The sequence below is a fragment of the Tribolium castaneum genome, chromosome 2 (genome assembly GCF_031307605.1).
Source record: "Tribolium castaneum strain GA2 chromosome 2, icTriCast1.1, whole genome shotgun sequence".
Lineage (NCBI taxonomy): Eukaryota > Metazoa > Arthropoda > Insecta > Coleoptera > Tenebrionidae > Tribolium > Tribolium castaneum.
The window spans coordinates 24,464,039-24,484,069 of record NC_087395.1 but is presented as its reverse complement, the minus strand read 5'-3'; the positions used below and the strand labels follow the sequence as shown (position 1 = coordinate 24,484,069).

The following is a 20,031-nucleotide window of genomic DNA, read 5'->3' as shown; positions in this document are numbered from 1 at the left end:
CCAACAATAGGGTCCAGCATAATTGGTTGCATAATACTATAATTTTTTGTAAATTGCAGTTTTTGAAAAATTAAGCGTGCGTTTGATAACTATTTATGTAAAATTACTAATAACACTAATGCAATAGTAAAATAATTACAAACTATTACGTTTGCGGATAAAATATTATCTGTAATTCGGAGTAAGTGACTTTATGTGCCTAAATTATATGAAATAATAAATAACTGTTCAGCTGTGCCACATAAAGTAGCACTTTTAATTCTAGCACCATAATCTACTATTAAGAGGCTTACCTTGCAGCCTCCAGTTCCAGAAAAAGCCACAACTGTGTTTTCTTTAAAGCCCTTTTAGAACCACTTGAACCAAGTAGTTTTTTAGCACATACACCACTTTGTTACACCACTAGGTTTTAATTACGAGCATTACGACAATGATTTAAACAAAAACACACTTTTTAGGGGAAAAACAGCCGACACGGCGGGTCAGTGAACTGTCTAGACATGTAAGGGCGCGAAAAAGTGACAATGGTACCAACCAACCCCAACCAAAAACTTGCTAAAATTTGTAAAAACTTAAATAATTGAGGTAAATTAATTATAAAGGGACACTAATTTTCAAAAATTGTTATTTTGTGCCCTCTTTACGCAAGTTTCCAGAAATGGGGCTTGAAATTTTATAGTTATTCGTCTAGTGGGTTACAGAAACCTGTAATTGGATTTATGTAGGTGTCAGCACTACGTGCACACCTGTCAAAATCAGTATGTCGTGTGAATCATTCCAGACGTTTTGTTGTCTTGAAACGTGCTAATCGCCTCAAAAGTTGATAAAACCGTAGTTCTAAACTCCAGAGCAATAACTTGGATAATATTTTATCGTTCTCCAAGCGCCATGACGCCAAAAGCAGCCTTGTCTCCGTGTCGTAAAAGCCCATTATTTAGTGCAAATAGTGATGATCAACATGGTTTCTCTTGAAACCGTGCTCTAATTTCCGCAAAAGTTGCCTATAATTCGTCGGAAGCAGCTTGTGGACGATGCAGGAAGCCTGAGGATGGAGTCGTTGCGGAAGTGGTTCTACAGACCAAAGGTGAGCCCCGTTAATGAATTCAATGTCGCAACCTAATTTCCCAACGGTCTAGTTTCTTTTTTACCTCCTAATCGACGAATTAATTTCGCTGATTAAGTAGGCATCGTGCAATTACGCGTTGTTGTTTTGTTTCGCTTTCTACGTCGTGACGTCATCCGATCAAAATCAAAAGTTTCCCCAATGTGTGACGTCAGGCCTTTTGTTTTCTTCCAGCGGGATGACAAATCTTTGTTGGCGCAATTTTTCTTCGCCGACGAAGCTTTGAACATCATCGCCAACGAGTTGGACAGTTTTGATGGACGCAAGGACCCGGGGAGGTGCACCACGTTGGTCAACCAGCTGAGGCAGAGCCAGGACAAGGTGCTGACGATCACCAATGCCATCATGGATGTGCTCATTGGCGACGAGAGGGCCAACAGGGACTTCAGGGTCAAGTTCCCGGAGGATGTGCTCCAGGAGAATTTGGCGGGACAGCTCTGGTTTGGGGCTGAGGTAATGAGCCCTTTGGCTGGTTTTCGAAATTTTCCGTTATTTGCGCATTATCGTCAACAAGCCAAACGTCAGTGATAATTTTAATAAATATTTTCACCGATAATAATGTTTTTCGGTGTTTGACCTTAATTATGCAAATGTCAGCGATTCTGAACTGGTCCAAGCATGGGGAAATTATCGATAATTTGTATTTTTAGACGGGTTTAATTAAATTTCGTTATCTTGCGACTTGTAACGAGTATGACTAAGTTTTGTTGTTACACGAATTTTTCTTATCTGTGTTTGTTGTACTGTTAAGCGGCAACACAAGGAAAACAATCAATTAATAACACTAAAAAACAAGAGGGAAGAAGGAAAAGTTAAAAAAAATTGGGCAAGAAACTATGGTCTCTTGACAGAAATCTTAACTTATTAAATTGGTTAAAGCAATACAAAGAAAATAAAATAAAATGTAAGATGTACAAAAAAATAATGCTTGCGTTAAATAAAACTTTCTTGTTGAATCCTTACCTAAATTTTCCTAAACATTCCTCGGTAAAATAACATTTAGGAACAATAATAAAAAATCTGAAAAAATTGTTGCTACAAAAAACTTTGGTAGTGGAATAAAAATCTAAACTTGTTTCCAGTTGCTAAAACAATAATGTTTAGTTATCAGAATACATATTTACGATTGAATAAATTCGAGAAAGTCTTCTTGAACTACATACTAATTACTTTATTTATTACTAACGAAGAATTTTGAAAGCAGTAGGTTTTTTGTTATTCAGTTTGGGCATTTCTGTCTTTGTTTTACTAAATATCACAAAATTAAAGCAAACATTAATGAATAAGAATTTTTTTTTGAAATGAGTTTATTACAAAAATAAACAACTTTGGTCAACTTCATTCAACCTCAGACGCAAGCAAGGTCTAATGAGCCCGATAATTTGTACAAATAAGCACCCACTTATCGAAATTTTCCATTTTTAACACTTTACTCGTAATTAATTTTCCGCCCGATTTTCATAAAACAAATGATAAAACTTGACCTCAAGCATTTACGAAGTTATAAAACGGCGCGATATCACCGTATTAAAGTAAGTATTTAAAGCGACCCTGAAATACCAAAACCGTAAGTCAACGACGTCAAATGAGCATTTTTCGTGACACAATCGCACGGAAGTGCCCATAAAAGGCCATGCCTTGAACAGCACCGCTTTCTTGCAGTGTTTGGCGGCCGGCTCGTCCATAATGAACAAAGAGGCCGAAAGCACGGCCATGCGCCCCCTCGCCAAAGCCGTCACCAAGAGCTTGGAGACGGTGCGCAACCTCCTGCGCGACACCTGCCTCCGCAACAACACCCCCAACGGCCCCATCAAGCTCGACAGCAACGAGCTCGTCACCGAAATGCTCCTCGAAAGTTTAAAAATCTTCGATAAGTTATTCGCCGAGTTTGAGCTCGCCTACGTCAGCGCCATGGTCCCGGTCAAGTCCATGCAAGAGTACGAGCTCCAGGAGCTGATCGGCGTCCTCTTCAGCGAGACGTTGCAACGCGCGCTTAAAATGAAGCTCCTGAGCCAGGAGATGGTCGACGATTGCGACCCGGCGCTCATGTTTACTATTCCGCGACTGGCGATCGTAAGTGGCCTTTTGATTTTTCCAAGTGGACCTTTGTGCGTGGACAGACCGATCGAGGAGATGAGCAATATGTTTCGGCCGTTTCGGACTTTGTTGCACAAGATCCGCGAGCTGTTGTGGACGTTGAACAAGCGCGAGTTGTTCATGTTGGAGAAGTTGTTGTGCGATAACGAGCAGATTAGTGACGTTAAGTCGTTCAGTGATAGTGATTTTCGGTACGATTTCATCGACCAGTTTTACGGTGACTTGCACCGCGAGGAGGTCGTGGTTGTGGCCAAGGGGGAGGTGTCCGTTAACAAGGATAAACCCGTTGTTTATCCCCTTGAAACGGACACGCCTTCGACTTCGGGGTACTTGATCCCGAATAGTATAGCTCATGATATCGTGGTGGCGTCGGTTGTGGAGCCCCAGCCTGGGGACTCGCCCCCGGATCACGACTCCCTGGAGGTGATCTCGGTGGCCGCGGCCACGCTATCGTCGATTTTGGCCGAAAACGAGTCACCGAACGATTCGGGCGTTTGCACCGAAAACACAAGTCTTGACCGGTCACCAAGTCTCGACTGTCAATGCGGTGTGGGCTGCAAGTGCCGGAAAACCTCCCCCAGGATCAAAGGCAAAGGCAAACTCCCACCGACTTTACCGCGGAAGAAGCGACAAGTCGAAGATGACGCTTCAAGTGTCGGGAGCTCGGACACCTCCTCGTTCAACAGCAACGACGATGAGGAGATCGCGCTGGCCATGCAAGCGGCTCAGATCGCCGAAGTCCGTTCGAAGTACCGCTCAAGTGAAGACCTCATCCACCGACTCTTCGTCTGCATCGCTGGAGTGGCCGACCAGCTCCAAACCAACTTCGCCAGCGACCTGCGGAACATCCTCAAGTCGGTTTTCCTGATGAACACCTCGGACGCGGCCGTGGACACCACCTCCTTGGAGGCGTCGCTGGAGTACCGGCCCTCCGAGCACGACGTGATCGAAAACAACGAATTCTCCGTCGACCCGAACATCCTGGCCCAGGAGGCGCTTTTCGACACCAACGTCTACTTCCACCTGGATCCCGAGTCGGAGGATGGGGAGTATACGAACCATCCGAGGCAGGAGCCGAGTCAGGCGAACAGTTCGAGTGAGCGGCCGCCGATTTGGATCCCGGACGTGGAGGCGCCCAAGTGCATGTCCTGCGGGATGAATTTCACGGTGGTTAAGCGGAGGCACCATTGCAGGAATTGCGGGAAGGTTTTCTGCGCGAGGTGCTCGTCGAATAGTGTTCCTTTGCCCAAGTTTGGACACCATAAGCCCGTGAGGGTTTGCAATAAGTGTTTTATTTATAATCTGACGCCGTTTACGATGTGAGGAGGGTACTTAATATTTTAGGAAATTTGAACGGTTTTTTGCCTTATATAATTGTAGGATTTATCGACGCATTTGTGGTTTTGACGACACGGTTTACTTAATTTTCTTTTTCTTTAATGGAGGGTTGGATGCCGCGCGATTTTTATGATGTGAGATTATTTTATTTAGTAAGTACAAAAATTAAAAGAAATGTTTGTCTCAATAGATTTTTAATTTGTTGTACTGAAATATTTTGTGATAAATATTGTACATTTTATTTATATTGTGGTTTGGGGATTATCCATGTCTCTAATAAAATTATTTTCAACTGATTGTGGCTTTTATTGACTCCCGGGTACACAAAAAGTGGACGAAAAATTTCACAAAACAAAAAGGATACAAAGTGAGTAAAAGATGGTAAAAATTAATTCATAAGTTTGAAAGATTTTTTTTGAGCGTTTAAAGATGAAAAATTTTAATTACAAGGCACATTTGAAATAAAAAATCACTCTTATTTTGCATTTTCAAGAGTTACAAGTACTGTAAAATATTGCTTTGAATTTCTTAAAAACCATTAAAAATTGGTAATTTTTTGAAGAAAGAAATGTTTAGAGTTTTTTTTTGCGGACTATGAGATCATTTTCATTGTGAATTATTTTGATCTGTCACAACAGTTACAATTTCTTCGATTAAGTTCGGAAAATGAGTTTCGAACATAACTGTGATAATTTATTAAAGAGAAAACGTTGCTTTAAAATAGCAAATTATGTTATTAGGAGTACATGTGATAATTTCAAAGCTGAAATGTTTGTTTTGACGAAGTAGCGAAGTAAATACAATTCAGCTGATTATCCAAGTTTCTAGTAAAATTATCTTCAACTGATTGACGTTTTTATTATCTCTCGATTATTCAAGAAGTGAAGAAAATTGAGTCAAAACTTAAATGACATTAATGCAAACAAAGTCACAATAAAATAATGTAGATATTAATTTTGGGAAACCTAAAATTTGGTCCCAGTTGTCCACTTACATTAAATTAATTAAGCTTAATTATTAAAATACAACAGCAGGGAGCTCCTTTTAACGATCATTAAATAAAAAATGTGAGGCTAATAAAACTCATTCAATTAAATAATAAAATTCAAATCACGAATATTTCGAAAAAATGTCGAAAATTAAAAACCCAAAGAGAAAGAATTTGAGTAAATAAGTATTGAAAGGTAAGTATTGTCTAAAAAAAAAAGAATTAAATAAAAGCATTTTATCTAAAATTTTATAAATATGTACTGAAGTGGTACAAAAAATAATAAAAGCTCTTTTGAAAACCTATTTGAGATGTCTAAAAAAAACTTCCAAAAAAAAATAATAATCGTGAAATCAAATGAATGGAGTTTTTATTAATTCCTTATCACGCACAACACAAATTAACTAAAATAAAATAGGTAATTAAAATAAGTAGGAAATTTATTATTGAATTTTAAATTAATTAGGTATTTCCAAAAAAAATTAACCGAATATACCATTGATCGACTTAACAATATCAGAAACGTATAAACAGATCCGTGTAGTATCTGCAATTTTTTTTAATTTTTTTAATGAATTCTGAGAGTTTCTGAATTAAAATTCAATAACAGCTAAGTAGTAAATTAGTTTTATTTGATTACTTGACGGTACAAATATTAGCGATCATTAAATTAAAGAAAGAAGTTGAAAACATTTGGTCGAAAATTATGTTCTGTTTTTGCGATATGTGTCTCTAAAACAAACCAAAAAACTACTAAATTGTATCAAAAATTACAAAATTATGCTTTTTCGAGTGTTTATAACACGTTTTTTAGCCAGAAATCTTCGCAAAATTTTATTCAAACCAAACAGAAAAACAATGAAAAAAATTAAAAAAATCAAACGCCCACAACGAAAGGAAATCACGGGAAATTATTTTAAACATTTATCGAGATTTTGAGTATAATCCAGGGATAATCAAAGGATACCTTGGAAATGGGGTACAAAATCAGTTTTGTACAAAAAAAAACAAAATTAAGAAAAAAGTGTAAAAGCAAGAAAGCTCGAAAAAAGTGAAAAATATATAATCTAAAATAAAAAAATCTGCACAAGAACGATCGAAAACATTTCGTGTAAGCTTCACACCTTCCGAAATGCCTCGATTTTTGATCAATAAAGTCACCATGACAATCTCAAAACATCAAACTTCAAGATGGAAGAGAGCGACTTCAGCGAGGGAAACGACGTTGGCGACGATGTCCAAGAGGAGTACCTCGACCCCTCGAACCCCGAGCATGCCTACGCCATCCTGGAACGCGACTTCAACAAGGTACCATTTATCCCCCAACCCCCCTTCAGGAAAAACACAAACCATTTCACATTAGACAGTCGCCGAGATCGAGCAACACCCCGAAGCCTCACACTATGCCGAAGACTTCCACAAACTCTTCGAACACTTCTACACCTCCTACCAGAAGTGCAAAGAACTGGAGGCGAAAACCACCACTCTCGCCAAAGAGATGGACGAGAAGAACACAATCATTGAAACGGCCAACAAATTGGCAGACTTGGACAAAGGGACAATCACCGATTTGAAAACGCAAATCGAACATGCGTGGAAACTGGCAGACGCTGCGCATTTGCGCGAACAAGCCGCACAAGAAGCCATCGATAATTTGCGCAAGCAAATCGAAAGCTTGAACGCGGAGATCGAGTTCAGGAACAAGATGGGCGAGGACACCTCCGAGGAGTAAGTCCAAATGATAGGTCAAATCTTTAGTAGGTACAAGCACACAAAATGAAAATGACACGTCCATAAATCATCAGAGGTCGTAAACCAGTTTTCAATTATTTAAGATTTTTTTCCTAAATTTAAATGAACTTTTCATTATACAAAATTAAAGTAAATTATTAAATTATTATTATTAATAATTATTAAAATAATTATTAAATTATTATTATTATTATTATTATTATTATTATTATTATTATTATTATTTATTATTATTATTATTTATTATTATTATTATTTATTATTATTTTTATTTATTATTATTATTTAGCCCTTTAGCTGAAAAATCACGAAAGTAGATTAAAATTGATTTACTTTAACTTATTTTGCTCGTTTTTGAATAAAAAATTTGTTGTAAAAAAAGGTTTTAAAACAAAGTTTGGTCAAAAAGTGTTGGTAAACTTAGATTTTGCTATAAAAGGCCGAATAAGCTTCACAGTCACATAATTCTAGTTTTTTTTCGAGTGTTTTTGCTTATTTTTCAGTCAGAAATGTATTATTTCGCAAAATTTAATTATGAGTAAGCCGTAAAATCACTAAAATAGGCCGAAAATTTTTATCTATTTCGAATGGTTATTCACTTAACACTGGCTGAAAAAAGTTTTATTTCAGCTAATTTGGTGCGATCTAATTTTCTTTATTTTCTAAGATCATGCCGAAGATTATTTGATTTGTTTCAGTCGATTTAGCTCGTTTTTGAACGAAATCTCTTCAAAAATAAGTCGAAAAATTATGAAGTTAGGTCGAAAAATGTATTATTTTTATATATCTTTCAAAAAATAAACACTTTTTGAAGTTATATTCACTGATTCTTTGCGGGAAACTGAGTGAAAAATCACGAAATTTAGGCAAATAAAACATACATTTTTTTTCGAATGTTTTGATACGGTTACAGCCAGTAAAGGAATTATCTTGAAAATTTTACTAAAAACAAACTAGAACTCTATTAAATTAGACCGAAAATTTGCAAGTACTGCATTTTTCAAATTTTTAAATACGTTTTTGAAAAAAAAAAAATGCAGGTAAGTTAGATTATTTCAACTAGAGATTAATTTTTTTAAGTAGTTAACAGTTAAGCACGTTTTAGAACTAAAATCTCAATTTTTTCCCGAGATTTCCCCATATGATACTAAAAATCACGAATTTACCTCCAAAATTATATTATTTTTGCTTATTTTGGGCACGTTTTTCGGCCAGAAACCCAATTATTTTACAAAATTTTGTTAGTCAGACCAAAAAATCATCCAGTTATACTAACATGAGTATTATTCTAGTTTTCTCCTAGTCTTGTTGAGGTAAAATTAAGTTTTTTTCGAAACATTTACATAAAATTGAATGAAAAACCACTGAATTACATCGAATATGATGTTTTCTTATCTTTTTTTGGGTTAAGGACTTTTCAAAACAGACACAAAATGAATGGTAAATGTGGTTAGTTTTTCTCGATTTTGCTCGTTTTCGAGCGAAATTTCGTCAAAATAAATTGAAAATCTACAACATTTGGTCCAAAATCATGTTCTGTTTTTGAAATGAGAAATGTCTCCGAAACAAACCAAAAACCTACATCAAAAATTACATAATTTATGCTTTTTTGAGTGTTTATGACACGTTTTTCAGCCAGAAATGTTAATAGTCGCAAAATTTTATCCAAACCTAACCGAATAACCAACAAAATTAGAGACCAATAAATAATTGTAATCATTGCTTTTTTTCAAAAATTAAAATCAATGTTCTTTTTTTCGAAAAAATACAAAAATAGGTGCAATAATAATAAAACTAATGTTTTTTGAGCGAAATTTCCCAAAGATAAACTGTAAAATCACAAAACTTGGTCGAAAAATAAGTTATTCCTACGTTTTTTTAAGCTTTTAAACAGTTTTTTTTGTTTTATTTATCATTTGTTCAAACCAACAATCATGTCGATTTGGTTTACGATATATTTGATGATTTAAGACAGGGCTTTAAAGCAGCGTCATTTTCATTTTGCGTGACTGTACCAACTTATCAAAAAAAAATTACGAAGAATGGGCCAACTGAGCAAACACAAGGAGGGTTTAGAGCGCGAAAACGAAAAACTATTGGGGGAAGTGTCCCACTTGAGCCAAAAACTGAACAACGCCTTGGAATATCAAAACGAACTCGAACGCAAAACTTCCTTGGGCGATATGAAGATAACTGAGCTTGCGGGCCAACTTGAGGTACTCTAATCAGATTTTGAAAGCGTCTGAAAACAGTTTTAGGACCAAGTGAACGAAACGGAAAAATTTAAACGGATCAGGGACAAGTTAGAGAGCGACATAACTGAGCTGAACTTCCGAATCGAAGACAGAGACACGCACGTGTCGAATTTAAACGCCGTGATTTCCTCTCATTTGAAATCGATCGGAAAACTCGAGGAAAAAATTAAGGAGGAAAAAGTTGCTCGGGAGAAGGTTAATAAGGATTACGAAACGATTTCGACAAAATACGCCAAGTTGCAAGAGGATTTCAACGCCAAACACCACACCCTGGAGCAGCTGCAGAAAAGTTACAACAAGAAACTGACCGATATCAAGGTTTGTTTCGGCTGTTGTCAGCTCGGTGTTAGTGTTTTTCCAGAGTTTGGAGGACGATTTGGCGCATTTGCGCGCCGATTTCGCCAAAGTCAGCAAACAGAAGGAGATTTTCGAGAAACGGATGTACTTGCTGGAGGGCGAAAAAGCCGACATGACCGGCGACCGAAACCAGCTGCGGCAACGCATCGCAATGTTCGAGAAAGAAATTGACGAATTAAAGCGCCAGAATGAGAACACGAAACGAATCAACGAAAACATGACACGAGAAAAGGACATTATTGCCAAAAGTGTCGCCCGGTACGAAGCCGTCAACAAAGACCAACACAAACTGATCAAAATCCAGGAACAAGGCAAGAAGAAACTCGAAGCCGAACTGGATAACTTCATTGTGGAGACCAACAAGCAGGCGAAGCAAATTGTGACTCTCGAACGGCAAAAAAACAGTCTCGCTGAAGAACAGCTAAACTTGACCAAGAAAATCGAAGACAGTTTGGACGAAATCAAGCTGAAGAAAGCCGAAATCTACGACCTGAAGAAGAACATAAGCGAGGCGGAAAATCGGCTCCGAATGCAGCAAAACCTCTACGACCAGGTCAGATCGGAGCGAAACGCCCTCGAAAAGTCGCTGCAAGAATCAAGCGCCGAAAGCGGCGAGTTGAAGAAGAAACTGAAGATCACCAACCACCAGATCGAGCAATTGAAGGAAGACGTGACCACGAAAGAGCAACTCCTCATCAAGGAAGAGAACATCATGCGAAAAGTGCAAAAGGAGAAGGAGAATTTGAAGGTGGAGCTGAACCAAGCGTTCGAACAAGTCAAGACTTTGAAAGAGAACATTTCGGAAAAAGACGCCGAAGAAAAACGCCTGCACAAACAAATCATGGACAATGAGAAGCTGATCCGGGAGCAGGCCAAAGACTTGGAGCAGCTGATGAACGAGCGGGATATTTTGGGGTCGCAGCTGGTGCGCCGCAACGACGAAATCGCGCTTTTGCACGAGAAAATCCTAATTCTTCAGGCAACGCTTCAGCGAGGTTTGTGTTTGATTTGAAGGTTTTTTTATTTGGGTTTAGGTGAGTCGCAGTACGCGCAGAGACTGGAGGATATTCGGTTGTTGAAGATTGAGATTAAGAGGCTGAGGCAGGAGCACAGTCTGTTGTCGAAGAATATCAAGAATTCGATCGATTTGAAGCAGGAGGTGTTCCATTTGGAGCGTGATTTGATGAAGTGGCGCTTGAAATGTCGCGCCCTTGAGGAGGAATTGCAAAATCCGATGAACATCCATAGATGGAGGAAACTCGAAGGTTCCGATCCGGAATTGCTCGACGTTTTACAAAAAGTTCAAATATTGCAAAAGTAAGTGCACGTAACGGGGCAGGGCCGGGCTGTGGTATTGTGAGGGGGGCCGAGATCAGTATTTATTTTTTTGTCATTCAAACGTTAAAATTTAATTTGTCAAGAAAAAACTTTTCTTGAAGTGGGTTCAATTTTCATGTATATCTCACTGTTTTTGAGATATTCGTTAAAGTGTGGTTCCTCAAGACACAGATTAGTTGTAAAAAAATGAGTGTTTTTGATTTTTTTTTGTTGAAGTTAGATAAGATAATTGACAATTCAGCTTGTCTTGTACAAAATTATGAATCTGTTTGTATTTTTTGCCGACGGGCGATTTTTCTAAAGGTCCCAAAGTTTAAAGAACTTATTAAAATTTTATTAAAACACTTTTGAACATATTTTTCTTAGTAGGGAATTAAACCAAGTCAGAAGTGAGTTTTTCTTACGCAAAATTGTCTGAGGATTCGAAACTGTTTTTATTTTTTATCTAATTTTAGTTGTTTTTAAGATATCGATCATCAAAGTTTGGTTGCTGAAAACTAATTGAATAAAAGATTAAGTTAGACAGATAAGACAGTGAATAATGCAGTTTTTCATCTGCAAAATTATTCAAGGATTTTGAAAATGTTTCTATTTTTTATCTACGAGGTAATATTTTTAAGTCAAAGTTTAAGGAACTTGGTAATATTTTAAAGATAACACATACTTCTGAATTATATTTTTTTAGCAGACTGGGGAATCAAATCAATTCAAAGTAAGTTTTTCTTGCAGAAAATTGTCTGAGGATTCCGAAACTATCCTCATTTTTAATCTACGTGCAACAGTTTTTGAGATATATCGGTCAAAGTTTAGTTTCACATGATGTAATATTAGTAGGTTTATTAGGAAATGAGTACTTGTAATTTTTTGGTTTAAGTTTAAGTGATAAGATAATTCATTATATAAGTTTTCGTACGCAAAACTATTCAAGAATTCCGAAATTCTTTTTATTTTTTTGTCTACGAGCAAGATATTAGGTAGTCAAACTTTGGTTAAACTGATTAATATTTAATTCGTAAAAACTCCTTTGAATAATAATTCTTTTTGCCAAACTGGAGAAACAAACTAACTCAGAGATAAGTTTTTCTTATAGAAAATTGTCTGAAGATTCCAAAACTGGCCTTATTTTTTATCTATATCCAACAGTTTTTGAGATATCATCGCTCAAAGTTTAGTTTCTTAAAAAACTAGGTAGAGTTAGAGTGATCACTCCTTTTAATTTTTTGTTAAAGTTAGGTATGAATCTATTTTTCTTTTATCTCCGGACGATAGGTTTTAAGATATCAGTCAAAATTTTAGCAACTATTTGAAATTTCATTTGGCAAATATAAACACTTTTGAACGTATAGCAGATACTTTTTGGCAAAGTGGAGAATGAAACGAACACAACAGTTTTTCGATGCAAAATTAATTAAAGATTTTGAATTTATTGTTATTTTTTGTTTACGAACGATAGTTCTTGAGATATGTTCTTCAAAAAATACTTTTGAAAAATAGGTTTTTTTTGACAAATCAAATGCAAGTCTTTATTCAGTTTCTGAGATATAGTGAGGATTTTATTTATTGAACATCACATTAACACTTAATGCTGTACGTTCACGTTTAAAAAATTCTTATGAATGTACTATATATTCAGTTTTTTTTTAATATTCGGCAAAATAAAACCTTCACTGTATATTGTGTGAAAGGGGTAAAGGGATCTTTAAATAAAAGGCAAAACAACAAATACAAAACCGTTTTATTTCAATGAGTTATTCTTAAGGTAGGGCCCTCGGCGTCCACTTACTTGCTCCGGCCCTGTAACAGCTAAAGGAAAACTACTTTCAAGAATTATATAACAATAATAACATAAAATATTATATAAGAAAAGTAATATAAAACATTTGCCAGACGCTTGATTAAGCAATCGTCGGAGGCCATCGAAAGAGAACGCCAGTTGAAAGAAGCTGAAAAATTGTATCTAAACCTGAAGCAAGTCTTGGCCAAACAACCGGGACCAGGACTCCGGGAAGAACTAACAAAAACCCAAAAGGCTTTGAAGAGTCGCGGGGACCAACTGAAGGTATCACTCCCATATTCCTGCAAAGTTTTAGCAATTTTTTCAGTGTTTGGTCTCCGAGCTGAACATGGCCGAGCTTCAGGCAAAGGAGTACAAATCGGACTTGCAAAGGGTCACCGACGAGCTAAACGACCTGAAAAAGAAATACATCGCTGAAAAAAAATCGCAAAGGTTACAAAAACTAGCACACGATTCTAGCCGAGAGCTGAACCAATATCAAAAACAAAACGGCGCTCAAGTGAAATACACCGGTGGCGGGTTCCGGATGTCGGTGCAAAGTATCTCGTCTTTCAACTGACTGTACTTAGTTAAATCAATAAACGGGGTTAGTTTCGAGCCTTGGTGTTTGATTTTTCGTGAACTGGTGCGTTTTCCGGGCGAAAATCCGGGTTTTAGGTTAGAATGAGGGTGTTGGAAGTGTGCGTCGATAGTTACGAGTCGGCAGTGGCCGCCATGACCGGCGGGGCGGCGCGGCTCGAGTTGTGCTCCTCGCTGGTAGATGGCGGGCTGACGCCGACTCCGGGGCTGCTCGCCCAGATCCGGGAATATTCAAAGGAGATCACGGTTTTTTGCATGCTGCGGTGCCGCCCCGGAAATTTTGTGTACACCACCGAGGAGGTGGAGATAATGAAACGCGATGCTAAAATCCTGCAGAAGTATGGTTCTGATGGGTTTGTCTTTGGGGCTTTGAACGCCAATGGGGAGGTGGAGATGAAGCAATGCCGGGAGATAATCATGGCGTGTTCGCCACTTCCGGTCACTTTCCACCGGGCGTTCGATGTGTGTAAGAAGCCGACGATTGAGATCGAGGTCATTATCGACCTGGGGTTCAAGCGGGTTCTGACCAGCGGCCAGCAGAAAAATGCGCAATTGGGGGCCAAGCTGATTAAGAACCTGATGGAGCAGGTGGGGGACAGGATTTGTATTGTGCCCGGGGGCGGGATTACGAAGCAGAATTTGGGGTTCATTGTGGAGCACACGGGGGCCAAGGAGTACCACGGGTCCTTCAAGAAGGCCAAAGAGGGGGAGGAGAAGGAGAAGACTGCAGGGGAAGTGGAGCAGGAGAGGGTGCTCTATGTCACCGATAAGGATTATGTGGCCGAAGTTGTCCATATTTTGAATGTTGCTTGAGTTTTTTTGTATTTCTTTTAACTGTATTATTGTCAAATAAAGTTTTGTGGAAAATTTATACCACTTTTATTACACTTTTTTGTGAGATATCGCCTCCAAACCTATGCCAATTTGTACCTTCATTTTTTTCAATTTTTTTTGTTAAACTGACTAGCAAAGTTTTATGGACTTCTATGTCTTAACAACTCACTAGAGTGGTTAAAAGTTCAAAAAGAGTCCATTTGTTCGATTTTTTTGTGTTTGATTTTTTCAATTTTTGTCGCGATTAGTGGAAAATTTTAATCAACAAAAAAATTCATAACTCAAAAACTAAAAATCGTAGAGCAATGCGGTTTGTTCCATTGAATTCAGCGGCTCATTTTCTGTATTATACCAACTTTTCACGAGATTCAAAATTTTCAATTTTTTTGCTCAAATTTCCTGAGTAATAAATACACTTACCTTCAAAGAGGTGAAAAAAAAAATTTTTAAACTAACTCTAGCAAATTTTTATAGACTTCTACATGTCTTAGCAACCCACTAAAGTTGTTAAAAGTCCACAAAAAGTCCAAATGTTCGATTTTTTGATGTTTGATTTTTTCAATTTTCGTGGCAGTTTTTGTCGGTTTTGGGTACCCGGAACATTTCTCGAGCAATAGTTCCGGAACTATTAGAGATAACCCCATGAAGTGTATTATCGTTGGAAAGCTCTGTAAATTATCTATTTTTTTCAAAAAAGATTATTGTTTTCCGACTAATAGTTTTCGAGCAAATTGCTGCTAAATGCAAAAATTGGTAAAATTTAAAAAAATTCATAACTAAAAAACTATTGGGAATTTGGCAATTTTCTCGATGCCAATCGATTCCCCGGATCATTTTGCATAGGTATGGATCAAAACAGTTCCACTTTTTGAAATAGTTTAGCCGTAAATGAGAAAATAAAAAAAATTAAAAAAAAGTTAACACCCCCCCCCTTAAAATCGGTCAATTCTTAAAGTGTCTCAAAATCAAATGAAACCTATTCTATCTTATAGATTTTGATGTGCTCTTTACGATGGAACAAACCGTTTTCTTCTAGCTCTTTTAGTTTGGCCGTAATCGGCGTTTGAAAATTGAAACTAAAAGACTTAGAGCAACGAGCAAAAATCTATCTGATAGCGCTTAATTTTATCTATTTTTTCGTCTAAACCCGGAGCCGCTCCGGGCAACGGTTCCGGCAACAGAGGCGATCAAAGTTTTGCACTAAAAAAATTCATAAAAAAAAAACTAAAAGTCGTAGAGCATTGCGGTTTGTTCCATTGAATTCTACGGCTCATTTTACATATTATATCAATTTTTCACAAGAATTAAAAATTTAAAATTTTTTGCCTAAATTTAGGGTAGCCATTTGTCATAGTGAAAAATTTTATTCATTAAAAAAATTCATAACTCAAAAACTAAAAGTCGTAGAGCAATGCGGTTTGTTCCATTGAATTCTACGGCTCATTTTACATGATATATCAATTTTTCACAAGAATAAAAAATTTAAAATTTTTTGCCTAAATTTAGCGTAGCCATTATTTATGGTGAACAGTTTTATTGAACAAAAAAATTCATAACTCGAAAACTAAAAGTCGTAGAGCAATGCGGTTTGTTCTATTGAATTTAGCGGCTCATTTTCTGTATTATACCAACTTTTCACGAGATTTAAAATTTTGTTTTTTTTTGCTAAAATTTCCTGAGTGTATGTATGTATGTATATATTATATACCTTCAAGAAAGTGAAAAAATTAAATTATTTTAAAACTCGTTCTATCATAGTTTTCGTACATATATATGCCTTTGCAACCCTCTAGAGTTGTTAAACGTCCAAAAGAAGTCCATAAGTTCGATTTTTTGATGTTTGATTTTTCCAATTTTTGTCGCGATTTTGGTCGATTTCGGGTGTTTGGAACATTTATCGAGCATTAACTCGGAAACTACTAGGGATAAACCCTTGAAGTGTATTATCTTTGGAAAGCTTTCTTAATTATCTATCTTTTTCAAAAAAGACCTTTGCTCTCCGACTAATAGTTTTCGAGAAAATTGCAGATAAATGCAAAAATTGGTAAAATTTGAAAAAATTCATAACTAAAAAACTGTTGGGAATTGGCCAATTTTGTCGATGCCAATCGATTCCCCGGATCATTTTGCATAGGCAAGGATTAAAATAGTTTCACTTTTTCACATAGTTTAGGCGTAATTGAGAAAATAAAAAAAATTACGTGTTGCCTACAATGCACTCCCCACCTATAATATGGACTTGTAATTTTCCTAATGCTTTTCTCAGTTATTCCATTTCACATGTCTGTCACAACTTGTGTTTAAATTTTCATAGAAAACGAAAACCGGACGTTAATAGAGTTAATAATTTAATTTGCGTGAGTAAAAAAAATCCACTTTTCTCTCATTTTTCCACCCATTTTCTTTGCTAAGAATAGGGTGAATCGTGTCAATTAGCAAGGCCAACACTATGTTTCATAAAACAGCAATATTTTATCAAACAATTTATTAATCACATGCATTACAACGATCGTGGGTGTTCCTGACCTCTTCTTCTTAATTGACCCACTAATTCCAATGTCACCATCCACTAATAAGTTGATCGAATTAAATCAATAAAAATTGAGAACAACGCAAAATACTTGTTCTTTTCGATTTGAAAAAAAAAATCAAAAACAATTTTTTCATTCTTTTCATCATTTGAAAAATTAACAGTTGTCGCGGTTACCGGCAGTGCCTCCCATTTCCAGTTGCTCTCCTGGTTTATAGGTGGAGATCGCAGTTATCTGACCAAAACTTTCGGTGGATCCCTCAAAAAAAATTGTTTCAAAACCAAAACTTTGGTCGAATTGCATGATGTTCTCCGAAATAATAAAAATCTTGTTAAGTTAATGAGCGCTGAATAATTAAGTTAAGAGCGCCATTAACGAGTTATTGAACCTGAAAATCGTCGTGTCGCGGGAAAAGTTCCGAAAATAATCTGATTATCTGTTCGTTCAACTTCACTTTCGACAATCGACGAAATTCTGCGGTAACTCAATTTCACACCGTAATTAATTACAACATTACGCATCGTACGCGTGTGACCTCCCATTTAATTGACCCACTAGCTCCAATGTCGCTCTTTCGGGTCTTTCCCCGAGAATTGGGTCGAGAAGCCCTCCAGATAAGAAAAAAACCAACCAAGGCGTGCAAGAATACATGGACGAGTTGTTAAATTCTCTAATTATTATACGAATGGAATAATTCTAGCATCGTTGCAAACAACAACAAATGGGTATTTTTACTGTCATCATTGCCGAAAAAAATACAAAAGGAGCGATCCGCGACATTGAAAATAATTGTGACATAAAAAAGATATCGCAATGCCATTAGTAATCGTTAGACATGCCATGAGATATCAAACCGCAAATAGAATTACTTGTTTCAATTATTAAAATTGCGGTTTGTGTTGGTTGCAAACCCACAGGGAGTTCATGTGGAGCAAATTTGTAATTAAGAGGCGACTTAAAGGAAGGAATATAAATAATGAAAGTGTTGTAATTGTTTATTGAAACCTTGCTCATTAATTGTACAACCAATAAATTGTTTTTTTTCTAACTCAAACAAAGTACGTGCTATTTTTCTTGTATAAACCAGCTTCCAACACATGTAGCCTTTCTACAGCAGAAATCAATTAACGCAACGACAAAAATTGATCGACGTATTTGGACAATATGTGAAGCTGCGAAAAGTATATTTCTAATTATTTACACAGAAACCAGCCTTTCCTACTAAATACTCTATGCATGTGAAGTTTTTCGAAATGTTTATACAATTCCTTATATCTAAACTGAGTCGCTAAATTTGTTTTTAATTACTTTAAGTAGTTAATAAATAAATAGCTAATGGAAGTAAAAAATATGTTTGTATAATTTGTAATCGTTATTTTTTTATATTTAGATTTTTGTGGAATGATATTTTGATTTGATTATTTTATGTTTCTTTCATTCTTTCTTTTTTTAACGAAATTTTTTGATTTTTTTTCGTTCGGTTCGACAAAATTTAGCAAAATGTGCGAGCAATCTAGATTTTTTTAAAAATACTAAGAATACCAACATTAAAATAAAAATAATTGATGAAACTGAAATAGTATCAGACTTTTTTAGTGAGTCTAAAAAGTGATATATCTTTATACAATATGCGGTTATTGTTATTCAATGTTGCCAACTTGATTTCAGAATTCCTGGTACTTTGAAAATCTATTTAAACTCACTATAGTTTCACCTTTTTTCCTAATTAAATACATAGGGAGCTTTTTAGCAATAACAAACAAAAAAAGATGAACTTTCTGTGATAAAGTCATAATTTTAGATCATTTTAAGTTTCCGTTAAAACACGTAACAGGTAAAATAAGTTATCAATGTCTTCTGAAAGCAGTCAGTCAAAATATTACGGGGAATTTCAGCAATTAATATTTATTTGTATACAAATTAGCCAAGTTTTTTTTAGTAATTTGATTAATTGTTCACAAAACCTTCAACTTACTCATTGTTAGCAGGAAGTAAATTCAGAGGCGTTTTGTTAATTTTTATGTTTGATTTTTTTCATTTTTGAATAAATGCTAAACTTATAATTTTATGCCTTATACAGGGTGAGTCTGTTAAAAGTATTTTTACGATATCTTAAAAACTGTGTTTCTCTAGTCATGTGATTTTCTTCATTAATAGCAGATAATAAATGATAATTAATTAAAAATACTATTATAAAAACAATTAAAAATAGGTATGAAAATATTGCTTAATTAAAATTTTATGATTTCCGGTGCTATTCTAAAACAACGATGTTATGAGCAAAAAATACCTAAAAAAATTGCTAGCACCTTATTACGTTCATTTGGAGTTTTATTTTTTTAATTCTATTTGATTATAAGTTTTTAAGATATAAAGTAACTTTAACTTTTGATTTATAAGTTGCTACTGTTAATAAATAATAATAGTTTAACTGGGAATTAAATTTTAATTTCCTTTTCTGTAAACTGGAATTTATTTTGAAACTTCATTTAGTGCCTGCTTGCGGTTAAGAGAGTCGATATCCACAGCAAGAACTGGTTTATTGAGGCGTCATTTTCATTTTGTTTGACTGTACCTACTTTTTAGCCATCCAGAAACACGAGAAAATTGTCAAAAAATTCGATATATAATAATTTGGATCTTTGGACATTTTTAAATATTTATTTTTAGTCAACCACGTAATATAATGTTGTTGTGCCATTCATTTTTTTTATTTTTACAATAATAACTTTAATAACACAGAATACCCGTACTATTGATTATTGGGCGTTATTTTATACATATTAATTAAATGACATATTCACAGAACTAAAAATAATTGATCAATAGAGTATTTATAGAAAAGTTGTAAGTATCTATTATTTTCTAAAAAGATTTTCACACCTTAATTATTTTTTTATTCAAAAAGCACAAGACCGAGAAATAGTAATTAAGTGAATTGTAATCAATTTGTGTCATTTTGTAAAACATCTCCTCACAACATTCAACATTACTCAGCAATTATTAATTCTCCGGAAGTGTACTACAAATCAATATAATGATGT

The 20,031-nt window shown here is 35.6% G+C and overlaps 3 protein-coding genes across 3 annotated transcripts; all 3 read left to right on the top strand.

Annotated features, from left to right (window-relative positions):
- Positions 1–722: 722 nt before the first annotated feature.
- Positions 723–4,854, top strand: LOC663837 (uncharacterized protein). The gene is made up of 3 exons (XM_969871.5): positions 723–1,084; positions 1,298–1,576; positions 2,786–4,854. Exons 1-3 carry the CDS (start codon positions 1,049–1,051, stop codon positions 4,541–4,543), a joined length of 2,073 nt encoding a protein of 690 aa, XP_974964.1. The 5' UTR covers positions 723–1,048; the 3' UTR covers positions 4,544–4,854.
- A 1,822-nt stretch (positions 4,855–6,676) lies between these two features.
- Positions 6,677–13,640, top strand: LOC663826 (cilia- and flagella-associated protein 58). The gene is made up of 8 exons (XM_969860.4): positions 6,677–6,854; positions 6,910–7,274; positions 9,340–9,514; positions 9,557–9,871; positions 9,915–10,905; positions 10,945–11,227; positions 13,136–13,307; positions 13,351–13,640. The coding sequence occupies exons 1-8, from the start codon at positions 6,738–6,740 to the stop codon at positions 13,600–13,602; spliced, it is 2,670 nt and encodes an 889-aa protein (XP_974953.1). The 5' UTR covers positions 6,677–6,737; the 3' UTR covers positions 13,603–13,640.
- A 66-nt stretch (positions 13,641–13,706) lies between these two features.
- On the top strand, positions 13,707–14,493 carry LOC663816 (uncharacterized protein). The gene has a single exon (XM_969851.4). It carries the CDS (start codon positions 13,707–13,709, stop codon positions 14,433–14,435), a length of 729 nt encoding a protein of 242 aa, XP_974944.1. The 3' UTR covers positions 14,436–14,493.
- Positions 14,494–20,031: the final 5,538 nt, after the last annotated feature.

Coding starts and splice junctions, on each gene's coding strand:
- LOC663837 (XM_969871.5), top strand. CDS start 1,049: ATGGAGTCGTTGCGGAAGTGGTTCTACAGACCAAAG. Junction 1,085..1,297: donor AGTGGTTCTACAGACCAAAG/GTGAGCCCCGTT, acceptor GTTTTCTTCCAG/CGGGATGACAAATCTTTGTT. Junction 1,577..2,785: donor AGCTCTGGTTTGGGGCTGAG/GTAATGAGCCCT, acceptor GCTTTCTTGCAG/TGTTTGGCGGCCGGCTCGTC.
- LOC663826 (XM_969860.4), top strand. CDS start 6,738: ATGGAAGAGAGCGACTTCAGCGAGGGAAACGACGTTGGCGACGATGTC. Junction 6,855..6,909: donor TGGAACGCGACTTCAACAAG/GTACCATTTATC, acceptor ATTTCACATTAG/ACAGTCGCCGAGATCGAGCA. Junction 11,228..13,135: donor AAAGTTCAAATATTGCAAAA/GTAAGTGCACGT, acceptor AACATTTGCCAG/ACGCTTGATTAAGCAATCGT.
- LOC663816 (XM_969851.4), top strand. CDS start 13,707: ATGAGGGTGTTGGAAGTGTGCGTCGATAGTTACGAGTCGGCAGTGGCC.